The sequence below is a fragment of the Acomys minous genome (assembly GCF_964271855.1).
Source record: "Acomys minous genome assembly, chromosome: 17".
Taxonomy (NCBI): domain Eukaryota; kingdom Metazoa; phylum Chordata; class Mammalia; order Rodentia; family Muridae; genus Acomys; species Acomys minous.
The window spans coordinates 25,624,656-25,644,327 of NC_140500.1; the positions used below are offsets into that span (position 1 = coordinate 25,624,656).

The 19,672-nt window shown below is 46.7% G+C and overlaps 1 protein-coding gene and 1 long non-coding RNA gene across 8 annotated transcripts; one reads left to right on the top strand and one right to left on the bottom strand.

Annotated features, from left to right (window-relative positions):
* Window positions 1-77: 77 nt before the first annotated feature.
* On the bottom strand, window positions 78-16,234 carry RAD52 (RAD52 homolog, DNA repair protein). Of its 7 annotated transcripts, none has more exons than XM_084766108.1 (12): window positions 16,017-16,234; window positions 11,994-12,087; window positions 9,891-9,992; window positions 8,864-8,957; window positions 8,636-8,703; window positions 6,351-6,469; window positions 6,158-6,233; window positions 4,370-4,569; window positions 4,079-4,230; window positions 3,009-3,092; window positions 1,681-1,914; window positions 78-737 (listed from the first exon to the last, which is right to left on the bottom strand). In XM_084766108.1, the coding sequence occupies exons 1-12, from the start codon at window positions 16,139-16,141 to the stop codon at window positions 676-678; spliced, it is 1,410 nt and encodes a 469-aa protein (XP_084622234.1). In that variant the 5' UTR covers window positions 16,142-16,234; the 3' UTR covers window positions 78-675. The 7 variants fall into 7 exon arrangements, with proteins under 7 accessions (XP_084622234.1, XP_084622238.1, XP_084622237.1 ...); XM_084766112.1 differs by having other exon boundaries at window positions 16,021-16,152; XM_084766111.1 differs by having other exon boundaries at window positions 16,013-16,143.
* Window positions 16,235-16,284: 50 nt separating this feature from the next.
* Window positions 16,285-17,829, top strand: LOC311588469. The gene is made up of 2 exons (XR_014776210.1): window positions 16,285-17,080; window positions 17,263-17,829. It is a non-coding gene; the product is annotated as an uncharacterized lncRNA (long non-coding RNA).
* The last annotated feature ends 1,843 nt before the right edge of the window (window positions 17,830-19,672 follow it).

Below are 19,672 nucleotides of genomic sequence, written 5' to 3' on the forward strand. Positions count from 1 at the left end.
TAACCTTGGCTACAGAGTGAGTCCAGGACAGCCAGGGCTACATAGAAAAGCCCTTTCTCAAAAAACAAAGCTGCAACTGCTGAGATGTAGTCTTTTATTATGACTTAATCTTAATTTTAAAAAATTAGTGCTGGTTTTCCTGCTATACACAAATTACAACCACAAGATATTTTAAGTGTTGAGAATGGAGTTTTAAGTTCTATACCATCAACACTTAAGCACCCGCTGGAAGTCTTGGTACGTCTCTGGATGAAGGGAGGCTGCTCCATGAATCCGTGTGTGATCCTGAGCCACCATCATGGCCTTGTTGATGGCGCTTAGTAGGGAACATTAAAAACCTGAAGCCAAGGGAAAGATGAGGTCATATAACTTAATGTAGGTAACTAACAGCTGGGGCTTGATGGGCTATACTAAGATCCCCTCAAATCTCAATACCGTGGCTTAGGAGTGTATCATACATACTGAAAAAGAGGAAAGGCATTTTATCTGTTGGCCTCCCTCCCATTGCAGGGTATGACAACCTCTTCAAAGTAGCCAGCTTCCTCTACAGTAGGGCTCTAAAGTCCTCTAATGAGTTCAGAATAAACCAAGGTATAAAATCTTCAGAACAATTTTGTGACCAAACTGCAGTTTTCCAAAGTCCTTCTGTGACAGAATCTAGTCATGCCTTGAGCTTCAGGATGGATCCAGTTTCCTTTTCTTCAGGTCCTGGCTCCTCCTATGTGATTCAGAGTTTCCTATGGAAGATAACGGTTTAAATATTTACTGTGTTTAAATACACGTAGCTAGTCATTTCTGGAGTGTATTGGCTAGCAACCCTCATTCAGAGAAAGCAGAATGCGATCACTGTAATGTCATTCGCATGATGATATACCTACCTTCAGGAGGAAGCAGTCTAAATGTAGTTGGCATTTTGGCAATAGAAAACACATCAAAGTTTGGAGCTCAAGAGCTATGCAATAAAGTTACAGGAAGTAATTGTAACTTTGTATGGGCCACACTCATAGCTTTCCTGAGTCTCAGGTTGGACACAGCAAGTTCTAGATCTAAACAGATCTACACCTGCTGTCATGAGCCTAAAGCTCTAATCACTGTCTTCACCTGCACCTGCCTTAGGATTCATCCAGCCTTTTTATTTTCCCCTTTGAGACAGGATCTTAATATGTAGTCCTTACTGGCCTGATTGAACCCCGGGCCTTGCAACACACTAGGCAAGTGTTCTACCTTTGACCTAAATATCCAGTCCACAGAATTCATCTTTAAGAGGCATATGTATATTTCACTATAGATACAGCTCAGGCTGCCCTCATTGGAAATCCTCCTGAGATTACAAGCATGTGCCACCATGTCCCATTTCTCTTTGTGTGTGTGTGTGAATGTTTTGCTTGCATGTATGTCTGTGTACCACTTGTGTATGTGTCTGCGCGTGTGAATGTTTTGCTTGCGTGTATGTCTGTGCACCACTTGCATGCCCCACAGTCCAAAAAGCGGAGGTCCAGTTGTGCTATAGACAGTTGTGAGGCAATATATAAGTGCTAGGAGTTAAGTCCAGGTCCTCTGCAAAAGCAGTGCGCATTTCTTAACTGCTGAGCTATCTCTCCCTAATCCAACTTCAAATGAATTAGCGCCCTTCCTTTAAGTTCTATAGAATTAAACCCTGAATTATTGTTCTAAACACACCTGTGCTACCTAGTACATGCTCGTTAGTGCTGCGGCTCTGCAGATGCTCGGGTCCAGGTTTTTCTTGTGGTTTCTGGTGGCAAAGGCTGTGTAGGACACAATCCTGGGTCACCCCCTGGTTGTTGAGGGTTCGGGTGGCAGATGCTTGGAGTGGTTCTGGTCTAGACGAAGGCTTAATGATGTCCTCTAAATCTGGAGTCAGGTCCCACACTTCAAGGTTGTCTTCAAGGGCATCTATAAAGAGAACAGGTGTTATTTGAAAAAGCTTCCATGTTTTGAAAGGAGTACTGGTAAATGTGGCAGCTAGTAGTGAGCAAGAAGACAGTTCCAGGCCAGACAGTAAGACCCTGTCTCAAGATGGGGCTGGAGAGATAGATGGCTCAGTAGTAAAGAGCACTGGCTGCTTTTCCAGAGGACCTGGGTTCAATTCCCAGCACCCACATGGCAGCTCACAAGTGTCTGTAATTCCTTTTCTAGGGGATCCAACACCCTCATACATACATGCAGACAAAGTACCAATGTACATTAAAAAAATAAAAATAAATCCATGCTTTGAGTTCCTTCTGATAAATTCACAATTTTTCATTCCCACAAATACCTTGAGTCTTCCCATTGGCTAGAGAATAGAGGAACATGCATCTGAGCTCCAATCAATGTGGGGACCACTTTCCATTTTTTACAAAACTTTATGGTACTACAATTCAGATGAGAGTTGAATAGATGGCTCACCAAGTAAAGTCATGACATCACGCCTAATGACCTGACTTCAAGACCTAGGACCTACATGGTAAGAAAGAACTGACTACAAGTTGCCCTCTGACCTATCCATGTGTGCCAGCACATACATAAACACATCTTCTCTCAAAGAAACTTTAGAAGTTTTAAAGAAGTAAAAAGAAATAAAAATCGCCGGGCGTGGTGGCGCACACCTGTAATCCCAGCACTCAGGAGGCAGAGGCAGGCGGATCGCTGTGAGTTCGAGGCCAGCCTGGTCTACAAAGCAAGTCCAGGACAGCCAAGGCTACACAGAGAAACCCTGTCTTGAAAAGCCTAAATAAATAAAATAAAATAAATAAAAATCACATAAAAGTGAGAACTTTTATTATTCCTCTGAGATGGGCTAGGTAAACAGCTCAATGGTAGAGCACTTGCCTAGTGTTGCAAAGCAGTAGATTCAATCCCCAGTACACTGTGCACACACATGTATGCACACGCACAGACACACTCAAAAAAAAAAAAACATGAGAATTCTGTATCTGCCAAAAAGTACATAGAACAGTAACTTCCACATACTCATAAGTATTTACTTGTTAAATCGTGTCATTTACCTGGAAAGTTGGCTTTCTCCCTGAGGAGTCCTGAGGCAGCAGTTATGGGGGTGCTGTGTTTTGGAGGAGGGGCTGGAAGCACTGCTACAGTTTGTACAAGAGACAAAGGACAAGCCAGTGGTCACAAAAACTGCCAGCTCTGGGGTTAAGTCTGGTCCCCTCCTGCACAGGGTGCACCGTGGGTGCTCAGGTTCCTGACTCCCAGGGTTGCCTCCACTCTACATAGTCTACTTGTCACTAGAGCAGGGAGAAGCAAGTGCACCTCCTTTGGTGTTCTGTCTATGGGAGACAAGTCTCTCATGTAGCCCAGGCAGGCCTTGAATTCCCTAAAAAGCCAAGATGACCTTCAATACCAATCCTTCTGAGATAACAGCAATGTGCCACCGCCATAGCAGTCCTGTGTGGTGCTGGGGATAGAACTCAGGGTGCTAGGCTCACTCTGCCTTCTGAACAACACACGCAACCCAATGCTTCTTTTAACAGCGAAGGCAGAGCCGTCTAGCTCGGTGGTTCTGGGACAAGAGCAGTGCATCCTGGATTCCACCCCTGCCCTTCAAGCTCCTGGCATCGGCCAAAAGCAAACTTTTAGGATGGGACATGCTTTGTTTTTCTTTTTTCCTGCATTAATTACCACAGGGGTGATAATAGACCCAACACATAATCTTTCTCCTGGTCTGGGCAAGCTCCTTTACAAATGTCTGCACAACATCAGAAACATCTGATTCTGGGAAACTGAGCTCAGATTAACTTAAGCTCGTTATCTTCCAGCTTTGTCTTATGTTCAAAAGCCATCTAAGAGGCAAGTCTCCTAATGCAGTTCTCTACTTGAATTCCAAATTCCAGAAGATAAGGGGGTGCGTTATTTGTGTGTGACATAGTCTCCCTAGTGAGACCACCTGCCTCTGCCTTCCAAGTGCAACGGAAGAGCATGTGACTTGTCTTTGGAACTGGGAAGGTGTGGGGCCGACTCTCCTATCCTGATTCCTAGGGGTCATCAGTCCTGCATGGAACTTAAGACAAGCCCTAGTAAAGCATGGCCTGTGCTGAGTCACAGGGTCTCCCTCACACACCCTCACACTCAGCTTCCACCTCTGTGGCAGGTGCATGGCCCTGCTGTCGAATCTCCATCTGTTCCCGGAACTGCTGCTGCAGCTGCTTCTGCCGGAGTTTCCGGAGCTTCCGCTGGTAAGTGGCATCACTCTCCATGGTGGCGGCCAGATTGCTGCAAACCAAGTTAACCACAATGGACCCGGCTTGAAGCAGCACACAAAGCACTTGCTGGTTTCAGAGGCAGGATGGAAGCGACCAAAGCCATACTAGAAGGGGCGAAAGAGGAGAGGGAGGGAACCTGAGTCCAGTACCAGGCACTGCTGCTGTCCTTAGCCCCCTGTAGCCTAATGTTCGCATCCTGTGGCTGGCCAGGTCTGCAAGGGGAAGTTGCTGCTTGTAGTTTGGAAGCTCCCAATGCTTCACTCCGCCGGCAGCTGTTGTATCTTGCCTGTTCCACAGATGGTTCAACATCTTCTCTCTTTGTTTTAGTTAAATCCACTTCAAGAGGAAGCTAATAAGAGGAGAGAGAGAGATACTGAGAGTCCATGGCTGGCCTTCTCCCCGCCGTGCATGGCTGTGCCCACACAGCACTTGGTCCTAGACCTATCTGGGGTTCTTAGACCCCCAAAGCTGACTTAAAGAACCCACAACTTCCAAATCGGGTCGTTTTGTTTTTTCTAACTTGGGTCTCTCTCTATTTCCCATACTAATATCAAACTCCTGGGCCAGGCAACCCTCCTCCTGTCTCCACCTCAGCAGCACAGACTGCAGACATCATGCATGTGTGTGTGCATGCGTGGTTTTTGGAGACAGGGTTACTCTGTATAGTCTTGACTGTCCTGGACTCTTAAGACCAGGCTGGCCTTGAACTCTCAGCGATCCACCTGCCTCTGCCTCCCTGAGTGCTGGGATTACAGATGTGAGACTGGTGATGACTTCTTGATAAGACACCAAAAGTGCTGGGTGATGGTGCACGCCTCTTGTCTGAAGGCAGAGGCAGGTAGATCTCCAAGTTCAAGGCCAGCCTGATCTACAGAGGGAGTTCCAGAACAGCCAGGGCTACACAGAGAAACCCTTTCTTGAAAAAATAACAAAAAACATAATAAAAATTTTCAAACCCTTAGGATGCCCACAGAATGGAACATTTGTATATCTTATTAACAGATAAAAGATTTTAATGCCCAGCTTATTTAAAGTAGTACTGTAATTCAACAGAAAAAATTCCAGATAACCCACTAAAAAATGGCAAAGGACTTAATGTCTTTTTAAAATAAAAAAAATTTTTAAAGAAAAGAAAGAAATAAAAAGATTCTCAAATGGCCAACAAGCTTTGGAAACACAAACCAATGCCTGTACTAGGAAGACAAAATAGGAAGGCCATGAAGACAGCAGACTGTACAGTGGGAACTGCTCTATCGGTATGGAGAGTTCTCAAAAAAAAAAAAAAACCAGACAAACAAAATAGGAGCCACAGGATCCAGTGCTCATACTCTATCTTTCATGAAACTGAAGCCAGTGCTCCTAAGAAAATGTACACATCCATGTTTACATCCGTGATCCAACAGCCAAAAGGTGGGCAGCCAGGCACAGTGCATGTCCCCAGGAGCCTGGCATGCACACATGCAGAGGGGCACAGGAGCAGCAGGGATGGGTCTTGTCAGGTGCCAATTGGCACTCCACTAGGCTCTGTGATCAGCAGTGAGGTGTCCCCGACAAGGCGCTCAAGGACACAGAGAGGACAATGACTCTGCAGGCAGACACCAGCCCTCCCAGTGTACTGTGACTCTAGCGCATCTACTGCACACCACACTCCTGAGGCTGGTGCACATCAAAGCTTCCAGCACCACGGGAAGAAAGATGGCTGGTTTGAGCATGTGTGGGGAACAGCAACGGTGTGAGAATATGCTCCACTGATTCTGAGGGGTCAAAGATCACTCCCAGCCATGGGAGTGTAAAACCTGGCCAGGTCACATCAGGTGCTGCCAAAGGCTGAGGCCTCCCTCACTTCTCCTGACAACCACTACACTCAAGGACATCCTGGAGAGCTGTACGCTGTGTCAGCAAGCTGCACTCCACTCTACCCCTCACTGCTAACATACCTGTCGTGGAAGCTTATTTAGTGACCTCAGATACTCTTTGTCCAGAATGCAATTCCCAAGAGCATTCCCAAAACTCCTACAGAGACCAAAAAAAAAAAAAAAAAAAAGAAAAGAAAAAGCGAAAAGGTTCATGGTTACAACATCTGACTCATTGTCACAGCATCAAAAGCTACAACTACAGCTCCCTCCTTACCTGAGTGCCCGCTTCAGCCCATCGGTCACAGCCTCCTTCCTGGCCTTCTCCAGTGACAAGGCCTTCGACCTGAGGCCCTCACTAACGCCATAACCCACATCCTCGTGATAGGAGCCATCCTGAGGCAGAAAGGGAGTTGGAACTCTGACATGACCAACAGCACTCAAACAACAAACAAAGCACCCCTGAGGCCCACGCTGGAGAGAACACAGCACAGAGATTAGGAGAGTGATCTCTAGAAGTGCTGTCTGGAGCAGATCTGCCTGCAAACATACCTGTGGTCAGTGCCAAACCTTTTTTTAAAAATAAGATTTATTTGTTTATTTATTATGTATACAGTGCTCTGCCTGCAGGTATATCTGCACAGCAGAAGAGGGAACCAGATCTCATTATAGATGGTTGTGAGCCACCATGTGGTTGCTGGGAATTGAACTCACGACCTTTGGAAGAGCAGCTTAACATGTGAGCCATCTCTCCAGCCCTCAGTGCTAAATTTTTAACATTTAAAAAGTTTTAAGGTCAATAGAAATTAACCAATAAGAATTTATTTTACACACACACAGGTGTGGAAGTACAACTGGGGTTAAAAACAGAACTTTTAAAAATGTATTATATATTACACACACTGTGTTCTGCCTGCATATATGCCTACACACCAGAACTCATGATAGATGGTTCTGAGCCACCATGTGGTTGCTGGGAATTGAACTCAGGACCTCTGGAAGAGCCGCCAGTGCTCCTAACCTCTGAGCCATCTCTCCAGCCCCAGAAACAAAACTTACTTTCTTTCTTTCTTTCTTTCTTTCTTTCTTTCTTTCTTTTTCTTTAAAAGATGTATTTATTGTGTATACAGTGCTCTGCCTGCAGGTACACCTGCATGCCAGAAGAGGGCATCGGATCTCATTACAGATGGTTGTGAGCCACCACGTGGTTGCTGGGAATTGAACTCAGGACCTTTGGAAGAGCAGTCAGTGCTCTTAACCTCTGAGCCATCTCTCCGGCCCCCAGAATTTTCAATCATAAGTACATTAGGATAAAGGCAGCAGGAAATATGACTTCAGACAAAAATGGAAAAATGAGAAATTTTCCTCAATAGTTTCTTTAATTTTATGTGTATTGGTGTGAGGGTGTCAGATCTCTTTGGAACTGGAGTTACAGACAGTTGTGAGCTGCCATGTGGGTGCTAGAAATTGAACCCAGGTCCTTTGGAAGAGCAGACAGTGCTGGTAACCACTGAGCCATCTCTCCAGGCCCACAATGTGAAATTTCTATGATAAAAGTTCAGCTTAGCAGGATATGGTAGCACAGTCCTGTAATCCCAGGACTCAGAGGGTAAGGGGCAAGAGGACTACCAGTTTAAGCCTAACCTAAGCTCTATTCTGACACCTTTTCTATAGATTTATATAAAATTATATACCAAAAGCTAGTGGGCACGGGTAACACATGCCTGTTCTCGGCCTGCAGAAGGCATAGGAGGAAAGACTGAGCGTCAGACACCCAGGAGCCTATATACTAAGACTGTCTAAACAAATGCTTCTCAGACGGACATGGTGGCGCATGCCTTTAATCCCAGTACTCGGGAGGCAGAGACAGGGGGATCTCTGTGAGTTCAAGGCCAGCCTGGTCCCAAATCAAGTCCAGGACAGCCAAGGCTACACCAAGAAACACTGTCTTGAAAAAAAAAACAAATGCTTCTCATCCTTCCTGATGCTGTAACCCTTCAAAACAGTTCTTCACGCTGTGACCACCAACCATACAAATATTTTCCTTGCTACTTTATAGCTGTAATTTTGCTACTATTATGAATTGTAATGTAACTATCTGATATACAGATGTTCTTAGGCAGCCCCTGTGAAAGGGTTATTCCACCCCCAAAGGAGTGGCCCCCCACAGGTTGAGAGCCACTGATCTAAACTGGGGTAAGGGGTATTGGGACACAGCCTTACTTTAAATAAACGATAGCATCTAATCCCCTATGGCACTTACATTCAGTTGTTACATTATAAAAAAGACTGACAAGTTAAACACACACACACACACACACACACACACACACACACACACACACACACACACACATACACACGCCTCTTGTATTTATGTGGCCAAACTTTTGTGTATTGACTTAAAATAAGACACATCCTTCTAAATTCTTTTGATGGGCAAGCTTGTTTGAATGCTACCATTCTAGGACCCAGGCTGAGAAACACCCAGGTTTACACTCTAGACTTCTTTCCTGCTGCCTACTCGGTCCTCCCAGGCAGCAGTGGCACCCCACCCCTCACCTTTAACTGCACCCTTACGAATGCACAGACTCCCACGTAGAACTTGCCATTGTTGAGGTCAACAAAATCTAGGAATGTGAAAGAGAACCAGTTGGAAAGATACTGATCCTTGCCCCTCACACCCTCCTCGGCTGGCAGTCAGACCCACCCACGCAGGATGCCGACTCACTAGGCCTCTCAAACACAAGCAGCAGTTATGAGCTGAGGACCACGAAGCAGAAAGCATACCCACATTCTGCTGGGTGATGGAGTGTGCCCAGCCATTGTAACCAAACATCTCGTTGGCCAGATTAATTACCCGATGACCTTCAATATAACACACCTAGAAAGTAAAAATTTTAAAGAAAAGGTTACTAAAATGCCTTTGGCTTTTTAACATGTGGATAAAATTCATTTATTCTTTATGTGGATTTTTGGCAAAACTTCCATTCCATGGGAATTCATTCTCTCTCTCTCTCTCTCTCTCTCTCTCTCTCTCTCTCTCTCTCTCTCTCTCTCTCTCTCTCTCACACACACACACACACACACACACACACACACAGTATTTATGTACACTGGTGTTTTGCCTGCATGTATGTCACTGGGTGATGGATCTTGGAGTTACAGACAGTTGTGAGCTGCCATGTGGGTGCTAGGAATGGAAACCGGATCCTCTGGAAGAGCAGCCAGTGTGCTTAACTGCTGAGCCATCTCTCCAGTGCCTCCACAGGAATTCTCAATGAAAATATTTCAGAGACTTTTGGAAAAATCAAACTGGAACTACCGGTCTATCTCTGGGAAGGGATCAGACTTAAAAAAAAAATGCCAGGCTGGCATATGGCACGGTTATGGGGTACAGGACCATATACAAAACTTTACCATGGGGAGCTCATGCTTTGCAGGCAGCTGGCCTAGACTCCACCCTAGCCCCAAAAGGCTGTTATACTGAATGTAAGACCAGGCATGGTGGTACACACCTTTAATCCTAGCAGAGACAGGCAGATCACAGAGACCCTGCCTCGAAAAACAATAAATAAATAAATAAATAAATAAATAAATAAATAAATAAATAAAATTGAAAGCAAATGGCAAAGAGAATGCCAAGACAGTGTCTGTCTGGGTTACTGTAATGACGAGGCTGGAACCCACCCCTCCAAGAGACACTAGAAGCAGCTAGTAACAGGGACCAAGGGCCCCTGAATCCAGAGAATCTAGTAAAAGAAACAGGCAGAATCTTCTATGTCAACTGCTAGATTCTTGCCCAAGACTCACTCACCTTCTGGCCTCCTCCGGCCATGCGGCTGCTGATGTACTCCGGGCCCAGCCTCTGCCTCAGAGCCTTCTGGATGGCCTGGTACTCCTCCGCTGTGTACTGGCTCTGCGGTCCAGAAGGGAAACCAAATGGCTTACCTGTGCCATTCCTCCACAGTGAGTGCCTCTCTGGGTTTGCAGACACAGCACCTCTTCCCACCCTCAAATCCTGAGGAGAGCTAACACTAGCTCAGAGCACTTGCCTAGCAGGCCTGAGGCTTTATTCCCACCCTCAGCCCAGGGGCCAGTATTAGGCACATCATGTATACCTGAGTCAAAGCATCACAAGTGCCCTATTAAGAAGCCCAGCTTTAAACCAGGTGTGGTACCACACGCCTGTAATCCCAGCACTTGGGAGACAGAGGCAGGCGGATCAATGTGAGTTTGAGGCCAGCCTGGTCTACAAAGTGAGTCCAGAACAGCCAAAGCTACACAGAGAAACCCTGTCTGGGAGAGGGGGCCAGGGTAGGGGTGGGGGAGCCCAGCTTTATGCACTCATTAACACACCATAAAATGGCCATCAACCTGACACTAGATAGGTCATGGGCCTAGGGGAAACCTACTAGTATAATTCTAAAACAGAAATATAGCAATACAATGGCTCTTACTGACACAGTGCGATACCCATAGATCCGTGCATCACTCAACACTCATAGGAGCTGACAAGGAGATAATATACAGAGTGGAGAGTAAGAGACTTTTGGTACTCAGCTATATAGATGGAGTGTCTTCCTTAGCCCCTCCCCTCAAGGCTCACGGATCTATGCAGAAAAGGAAGCAGAAAGACCGTAACAGCCAGAGATGACTGTAAGCCAACAGTGCCTTCCAGACACAGAAGGACTGACACACACCTAAACGCTCAGAGAGACTGCAGCAGCACACAGGAGACCTGACCGGCACAGGTTTGAGGCAGACAAAATCTCAGCACTGAAACCGGGAAGTGGATGCTAAGTCCCATCCCCAACCAAGAAGACCAGGAGTGTCCGGATCCATGAAGGATGTTACTGGACACATCAGCCGCACACAAGAGGGGGTGGGGTGAAGAGCAGCTGACCAATGGCAGACAAACTCCATGGGTTTGGATTTGTGTGTGTGTGTAACCTTGCAATGAGAGTGCGAGCATCAAGTTGGGAGTAAGGAGGTGGGAGTGTCTGGAAAGAGTGAGAAGGGAAACGTGATCAAATTACATTGTAAGAATAAATCGCCGAGAAAGCAGGGGTGGAGAACAAGGACCGGGATAACAATTGAGATGTAATCTGAATAAAGTAATAAAATTTTTTTAAAAAAAATAATAAATAGCCGGGTGTGGCGGCACACGCCTTTGATCCCAGCACCTGGGAGGCAGAGGCAGGCGGATCTTTGTGAGTTGGAGGCGGAGGCCAGGCTGAAAACTCCAGACTCCAGAGCAAGTTCTAGGACAGCCAGGGCTACACAGAGAAACCCTGTCTTAACAAACAAACAAATGAATTCAAAAATATTCTTTAAAGTATTGAGAACCTGAGCCTGAGAGATGGCTCAGTGCTTAAGAGTATTTGCTGCTCTCCCATCAGACCAGAGTTCGATTCCCAGCACCCACATCAGGTGGTTCACAATCACCCATAATTTTAGCTCCAAGTGACCCGGCATCCTCTTCACGTGCATGGATTATATATACTCTACACCACACATCCAAACAGGGTAAAATACAATATATGAACACAAAAATTTACAGCTAAATGTAATCCCTTATACTATTTTTAAAAAATATTTTTATTACACTCCTAGCACTGGGGCTCAGAAGATGACTTGCAGCAGTCAGCTCTCTTTTCACCACGCGGGGCCCTGGGACCCACCTCAGGCCATCCGCTTAGCAGCAGGTGCCTTTAATCTGCTGAGCTGCCCCACCAGCCCTGCAAAGGTCACAAATACACTTAATAAAGGCCTTGAAACAAAAATGACAAAATCCTACACCACGCTGGGGAAACAACAGCTCAGTGGGAGAGCACAAAACCACACCTCGGCTCCAGTACCATTTCACCCTGACTCTCTTCACTTAAGCTCCCTCGGTAAGGGATGGCCAGCCACTTACCTGTCCGAAGCACAGCACAGACCTCTCAGCAGACAACGGAGGATGGCCGTCACACCGTCCGTGGACTTCTTCTTCAGCCCCAGACATGTTGACTCTGTTTAAATGGAACATTAAAACAAAACTCAAAGAACGCTAGAGATAAAAGCCAGGGCCTCTATGCCCCATCAGATAAAGCACTTACTAAAGGGACCAAGTCTCTCAGGGGTCAGCTACGGCCTGCCAAGACACAGCCAAATCTATGGCTGTTCCTACCCTCAGTTAACACACTATTATGGGCTAGAAAAAGTGAATGTTTACACTGAGAACATATTGTGCTATATCAGTGTTACACAATCCTTGCTGTGGAGGCGGGGCAGTGATGTCACATGCCTAAATCCCAGCACTCTGGGAGTCAGAGGCATGCACTGTCTGTCCCAAAAAAATAAAAGCAGTCACCACAGTGCTACCTAAGAGTCAGTACAATATTGAGAGAAACTCAACAGCCTGGTAATCACTTCACAATGTATATGTTACATATATCAAAGCATCACTGTAGCTTGGTGTGGGGCAACTGACTACAGGTCAACTGCTTAGAAGGCTGAATGGTAAGATCGCTGCAGCCCAGGATCTGAGTCCAGCCTGAACAACACAGTCATCTCAAAACAACACAGCACCACTCTGTACACCTTACAAAGCAGGAGGGAACACAGAGGCTGTTTGGTTTGAGACAGGGACTTACTCTGTAGCCTTGGCTAGCCTGAAACTCACAATGTATATCAGGGCAGCCTTAAACTTGTGGCAACCCTGCAACCTCTGCCTCCCACGTGCTGGGAATAAAGGTATATGCCACCAAGCCCAATTTAAGAGCCTATGTTAAATGTTAAAAGCCAAATCACCGCTGGGCATGGTGGCACATGCCTGTAATCCTAGCACTCGGGAGGCAGAGGCAGGCAGATCGCTGTGAGTTCGAGGCCAGCCTGGTTTACAAAGCAAGTCCAGGACAGTCAAGGCTACAGGGAGAAACCCTGTCTCGAAAGACAGAAAAAAAAAGGGTTGGGGGTAGGGGAAATGGCTCAGAGCACTGGCTGTCCTTCCAAAGGTCCTGAGTTAAATCCCCAGCCACCACATGGTGGCTTGTAACCATCTATAATGAGATCTGGTGCCCTCTTCTGTCATACAGGCAGGCAGAATACTATATAAGTAATAAGTAATTTTTTTTAAAAAGCCTAAATTGCAATTATCTAGCATATGGACAATGTAACGCTGGTTTCTGTGGGATTAAAAAGGAAAACTAACCACAGTATCTCAACTGTTTTCCAAGAAGCTCGTTAGAAGGAGGCTACCAAAAGGAAACGAGCCACGTGTGCGGGTACACACTGGAGACCCAGCTCCAAAGATCCTGGGCAACACAGCAAGACCTCAGCCGAGGGAAAAACCAAGGAAGAGCAAAGGAAAGGAAAACCAGGCCGCCAGGGTGGACAATACAGAGACTCTGATGTTTAGGAAGACAGAAACCACTTTGCCTTACACCAGGTTGGACTCTTGATGGGCAGCAGCCCTGGCAGCAGCTGGGAAACTTGTTTAAAAGGCACATTCTCAGTGTCCTCCTCAGGCTGCTAAAGCAAAACTGCCTCAGTACTCACTGAAGACTGTGTCCAATTTAAGATACCTGCCACACGACTCCACTGCACGCCCAGTGTGCTCTGAGGACCCACAGGCAGTTGAGAACAGAACCACCCCAAAACGCTCACACTGCCGGGCGCATGAGAAGCTGGCTCCAATGCTCTATGTCCTCAGAAGAGTTGCTAGTAGTAAAACCACAACTCAACAGCTTCAAATAGCCCAGGACTCCACACGGCACTACAGCGCACGTCTCAGACCCTATTTCAAATCCCCACGCCCACCACCCACACACACATACCCCAAAATAATAAACTTCTAGAACTTCTCCAGTGCGTGTGTGTGTGTGTGTGTGTGTGTGTGTGTGTGTGTGTGTGTGTGTATTTAGTGGAGTCAGCAAAGGCTAGGCTCCAAAATACTGTTTTGGAGCAATCACCTACGCAACTCTGAAGTGTCAGTGTAAAAGCAGCCACAGACAGTTACTAAGAGGGCATCTCCACTGAACTTTGACCTGCCCACAGGCCACACCATGCCCCCAGCTACATACCCCAGGTGAGCTAGTTAGCTTAGTGTAAAGGTTAGTTCATCAACCTGGTATAACCTAGGATCACCTGGGAAGAGGCTTGAGGCTGTGTGGCTAGAGTGTGGGGCTGTGGGCGTGTCTGTGAGGCTGTGGGCGTGTCCATGAAGGACTGTCTCATTATGCAAATGATGTGGGGGAACCCGGCCTGAATGTACATTGCACCATTCCTTAGTCTGGATCTGGACTGTGTCAGAGTAGGCGAACCTAACCAAGCCGTAGGCATGCGTCCTCATCCCCTCCTTTGGATCCTGAGTGTGGACGTGATGTGACAGCTGCTTCAGCTTCCTGCCACCTCGATGTCCTGGCAATGACAGACTATAACCTGTAGTAGGAACTAAAACCATTTCTCCTCCACAGCTGTTTGATTTGTGTTGCTGTTGTTGGTTGGTTGGTCAGGACATTTAGCCATAGAAACAAGAATGAAACTAGGCACTGGCCTAAAAAAATAAAATTAAATTAATAATAAAATTAGGGAGGACTTTTAAAAGGAGGAGGGGAGAATCTGTGATTAAGAGAAAATTCAATGGGCTGGGCGTGGTGGCGCACACCTTTAATCCCAGCACTTGGGAGGCAGAGGCAGGTGATCACTGTAAATTCAAGGCCAGCCTGGTCTACAAAAGTGAGTCCAGGAGAGCCAAGGCTAACACAGAGAAACCCTGTCTCAAAAAAACAAAACAACAACAACAAAAAGGTAAACAGGATGAAAATGTACAGCGCCTGAGTTGGATCCACAGCACCACAGGAGGGCAGAAGGATTAGTTCAAGGGTATCCTCAGCTACATAGGGAGTGTGAGCCTAGCCTGGGCTACATTAGACCGCCGCCTCAAAAACAAAACAAAAAGACCACCACCACCAAGAAAACTCCTAAAGGTAAAGTGCATAAGGACTCAGGTCAGTGGTAGTGTTTAGAAACATGAACAAAAGATGCATTCAATTCTCAACACTGGGGGTGGGAGCAGGGGTAAAATAAGCAAAAAGTTTTTGTGGGGCTGGGGGGGGGGTGTTGTTTTTAAAGTTTTTCGAGACAGGGTTTTTCTGTGTAATAGCCCTGGCTATCCTGGAACTCACTTTGTAGACAAAACTTCGAACTCACAGACACCCACCTGCCTCTGCCTCCCGAGTAAGCAAAGTTGTTTATTCTTTTCCATTTCCTCATTATCTAAAAGCATTTCTAGAAATTTATGGATGAGAAAGAAGTAACGAAAAATGAGACATTGTCACTGGAAGAAATTTGACGTTTCTCCCTTCTGGCAAACACACGCACACGTTGAAAGTACTGTATGATTTCACACAAGTGAAACGGACGAGTTGACAGACACAAAACAGAATAATGCTGGGACCAGAGGAAAACGGGAGGGGAAGCTAACTAGGGCCTCAGAGTTTATTTGGGGGCGATGAAAATGTTGTGGGATTCAATAATGGTTTGGGGGTCACACTGGTAACCAGAGAACTGTACTCCTCCAAGGAGTGAATTTAAAATGTTCTAATACATGCCCCCATTTTTTCAAAGTCTGGATGGGCTACCCTGAGTGTCAAATTCCTTAAGTCTACCGTTTTCTCTCCACTCCACCCCAACTCCACCCAGTCACGGTCGGGTGAACGGTCAGCGCGCGCGTCTCGGGATGGCAGGGAGCTGCACCGCCTCCCGGGCTGCCCTCCCCGCGCCGGACCCCGCGCCGGACCCCGCGCCTCCCCCCGGCACAGGCGGAGCCAGCTGAGACTGCCCCACGCACGGCATGCTCAGCAGCCGCCCGAGGAATTCCGGTCCGGATCGGCCGGGCGCCACGCTCCGCGATCCCGCCTGGAGCCACCCCAGCGAGGGACGCCCCCCACTCACTCACGCGCCTCGGAACGTGGGGCACGCAGGAGCTCGGTCCCGGATGCCGGGAAGCCGGAAGGGGGCTCGCACACAAGACGCAGGTTCAAACTCAGGGAACGCTGGGAAGAAGGTCCACGCCCAAGGCATAACTGAAGGAGGAGCCGTAAATCAAGCCCTGAAAGCGGCCAGAGCCGCAAAGCAGTTTGTCGCAAATCACGTCGCGAGCTGGAGGCCCCGGAGCGCTGCGCGCCGCTGTTTATTCGCGCCGCCTGCAGCCGTCGGCCTTCGCGCCGCCAGGGTCGGCCTGGAGCCGGGGCGCCTCCACCGCCTCGGCGGCCGTTGCCCTCTCTTCTACCACGCGCCTTCTTCCAAGCCCTCCAGGCATTCTGTCAGAGCCAACCTTGCAGAGTGCGCTCTTAAACTGGGGGACCCTGGCAACCGGGATTCTGCCCCCCCCACTCCCCCCACCCCCGGCCTCTCCGGATTCAACCGGAACTAACTAGATGGCAGTCACACCTTGGGATCTCTAGAGTTCAAAAAAACAGATTACAAACTGTAGTCACCACTCCAAGTTAAATACAGGCCGGTCCCAGTTTTTGTTTTGTTTTGCTTTTAAATTTTCCTTCATTTCTATTCCTTTTATCTGTTTAACAAACGGAGGATCTACATCCCTGAGGTGTACTCTGTCCCCCCACCCCCCAATCCCACCATTTAAGAGGGGAATACAATCTGGAGACACAGGAAAGAGAGGAGGTGCAGTTTATATACTAAGAACTTAATTTTTAAAAAAGATTTATTAATTACTTAGACTGTATCCTGCCTGCATGTGTGCCAGCAAGCCTGACGAGGGCACCAGATCTCATTATAGATGGTTGTGAGCCACCATGTGGTTGCTGGGAATTGAACTCTGGACCTTCGGAAGAACAACCAGCGCTCTTAACCACTGAGCCATCTATCTCTTCAGCCCCTTATTATTTTTTTAAATCGTCAGGCAGCCTGTCATGGTGGCGCACACCTTTAATCCCAGCACTCGAGAGACAGAGGCAGGAGAATCGCTGTGAATTTGAGGCCAGCCTGGTCTACAAAGTAAGTCCAAGACAGCCAGAGCTTTCAGATTGCTACATTTTTGTTTGTTTGTTGTTGTTTTTTGTTTTTGTTTTTGTTTTTTTTTTGAGACAAGGTTTCTCCATGTAGCCTTGGCGTGCGCAACCACGCCAGGCTCAGATTGCTACAATTTAACCAATTCCTTATCTGGCCTTTATCTCCAGGATCTCACGTGTTTTCCTGGATAGTGGGCCTCACGAGTCTTCCCAAGAACAGGAGTCAGAAGCAGTTAATAAATAAACCGAACGTCCTTTAGCCCCTTGTAGGGCCCATACCAAGGTGTTTGCACAAGACAATGGCACCAGCTGAAAGAGGAACTCGGTGGTTTCTAGAACGAGTGGACCACTCAATTTACCACATTTCTTGCACAAAAAGAAAAGCATCTTTTGCGGGCTGTGATGGCACACACCTGTAATCCCAGTATTTGTGAGTTCGAGGCCAGCTGGTCTACAGAGCAAGTTCCAGAGCAGTTAAGGATACACAGAGAAACCCTGTCTCAAAGGGAAAGGAGGAGGAGGAGGAGAAGAAGAAGAGCATCTCAAAGAAAAGAAAAAAGAAAAGGAAGAGGGCGACTTTACCCTAGCCCAGCAAATCAACGAAAAGCTTGCCTTTTTCTCTACTCACGCCACCTTGGGTTCTCTCTCAGTGTTGTCTCTCTTCAGCTCCAGCTAAAGTCAGGCAATTCACTTCAAAGTTCAAATAAAGCCTTGCCCATCTGTTGCCAAAGTTTAGTTACGTTTTTTTGTGGTTTTGTTTTTTTGTTTTTGTTTTTTACCATTTCCTTGCCAGATAATCGCATCTGTGTTGACACAGCACACACTTTTGTTTTTTATGTCTTACATGATAGCCCAGGCTGGCCTTGAACTCACTGTGTAGCTAAGAATGAACCTGAACAGCTTGCTGCCCTTTCTGGCTTCACTTCCCAAGTGCTGGAGTAAGAGCTACGCATTGCCTGGTGTATTCCTGCTGAGGAGCGGTATTTCAGGCGTGCTAGGCAAGCACTGCACCAGCTACATCCCCACTCCCTGTAGGTGGTTTGGGTTTAGTTTTGTAGATGGTGAGTGTGAATGTAACCACACATGCATCAAGGGCAACTTTGTGGAATTGGTTGTATTCTTCCACCAAGTGGATTCTGGGAACAAATTCAGTGATCCACAAAGCCAATTTGCAAGGCTTGTGTTTGTGTTTATTTGCTTAATGACTATTGTAGCAAGATTGTGAAATAAGAGAATCGCTCCCCGTGGTTTTGATTGGCATTTCCTTTCTTCTTTCTTTCTTTCTTTTTTTTTTTTTTTAATTCAAGGCAAGTTTTCTCTGCATTGTTTGGCTGTCCTGGACCTGCTTTGTAGATCAGGCTGGCCTCGAACTTACAGAGCTTCACCGGCCTCTGCCTCCCCAAGTGCTGGGATTAAAGGCGTGCGCCACCACAACCAGCGGCCTGACGATTTCTTTCTAATAATGTGCATGCGTGTATACGGTATGCACATGAGTGGGTGGGTGTGACTGTGTGCATATGTGTCCATCTTTAGACAGGCTCCAGGGATTGAACACAGGCCACCAGGTTGCACTGCAATTGTTTTTACCCTCTGAGCCATCTGGCTGAACCCCCTTCTTTTATGAATACTAACGTTAAACATCTTTTCATATTTTGTTTTTTTTTTTAATTATTTATTCATTGTATATGAGTGCTCTATCTGCAGAAGAGGGCATCAGATCACACTATAGATGGTTGTGAGCCACCATGTGGTTGCTGGGAATTGAACTCAGGACCTTTGGAAGAGCAGGCGGCGCTCTTAACCACTGAGCCATCTCTCCAGCCCCCCATCTTTTCATATTTTGGATATAATCTACCTTATTTGGAAAAATGTCTACTTAGGTCCTCTATCTATTTATCTATCTATGTATCTATCTGTTAGGTTTTTTCTTTATTCTTTAAGATTTATTATCCAACATTTTGCCTGCATGTACACCTGCATGCCAGAAGAGGGCACCCTATCTCATTATAGGCATCATATATCAATACATGGCTGTGAGCCACCATGCTGTTGCTGGGAATTGAACTGGGGACCTTTGGAAGAGCAGCCAGTGCTCTTATCTTCTTACCTGTTAGTTTTTCTTTTCTTTCTTTTTTCTTTTGTTGTTGTTGTTGTTGTTGTTTTTCAAGACAGGGTTTCTCTGTGTACCTTGGCTATCCTAGACATGCTTTGTAGACCAGGCTGGCCTCGAACTCATGGCGATCCGCCTGCCTCTGCCTCCCGAGTGCTGGGATTAAAGGTGTGTGCCCGGGTTGGCTGGGGCTATTTTCAAAGAGGGTCATGACACCCACTTCTCTGAGAAGAGTTCAAGGATTCTGGTTCTGCAAGATGTTACTGTTTTCTCCCAGACCTTCTTTTGCTTTGATGGCATTGATAATTAATTTCCAAGGCTATTATTTTCACATTGCAGAAACCCCTAATTTTCCTTTTGCATTTCTCAAAAGCTTGCTGTTTATGACATATTAGAAGTCAGAGGCGGAGGATGCTACTGCTAAATTAACAATGACTCATTTTGCAAATCTTTAATAACAATAATTCT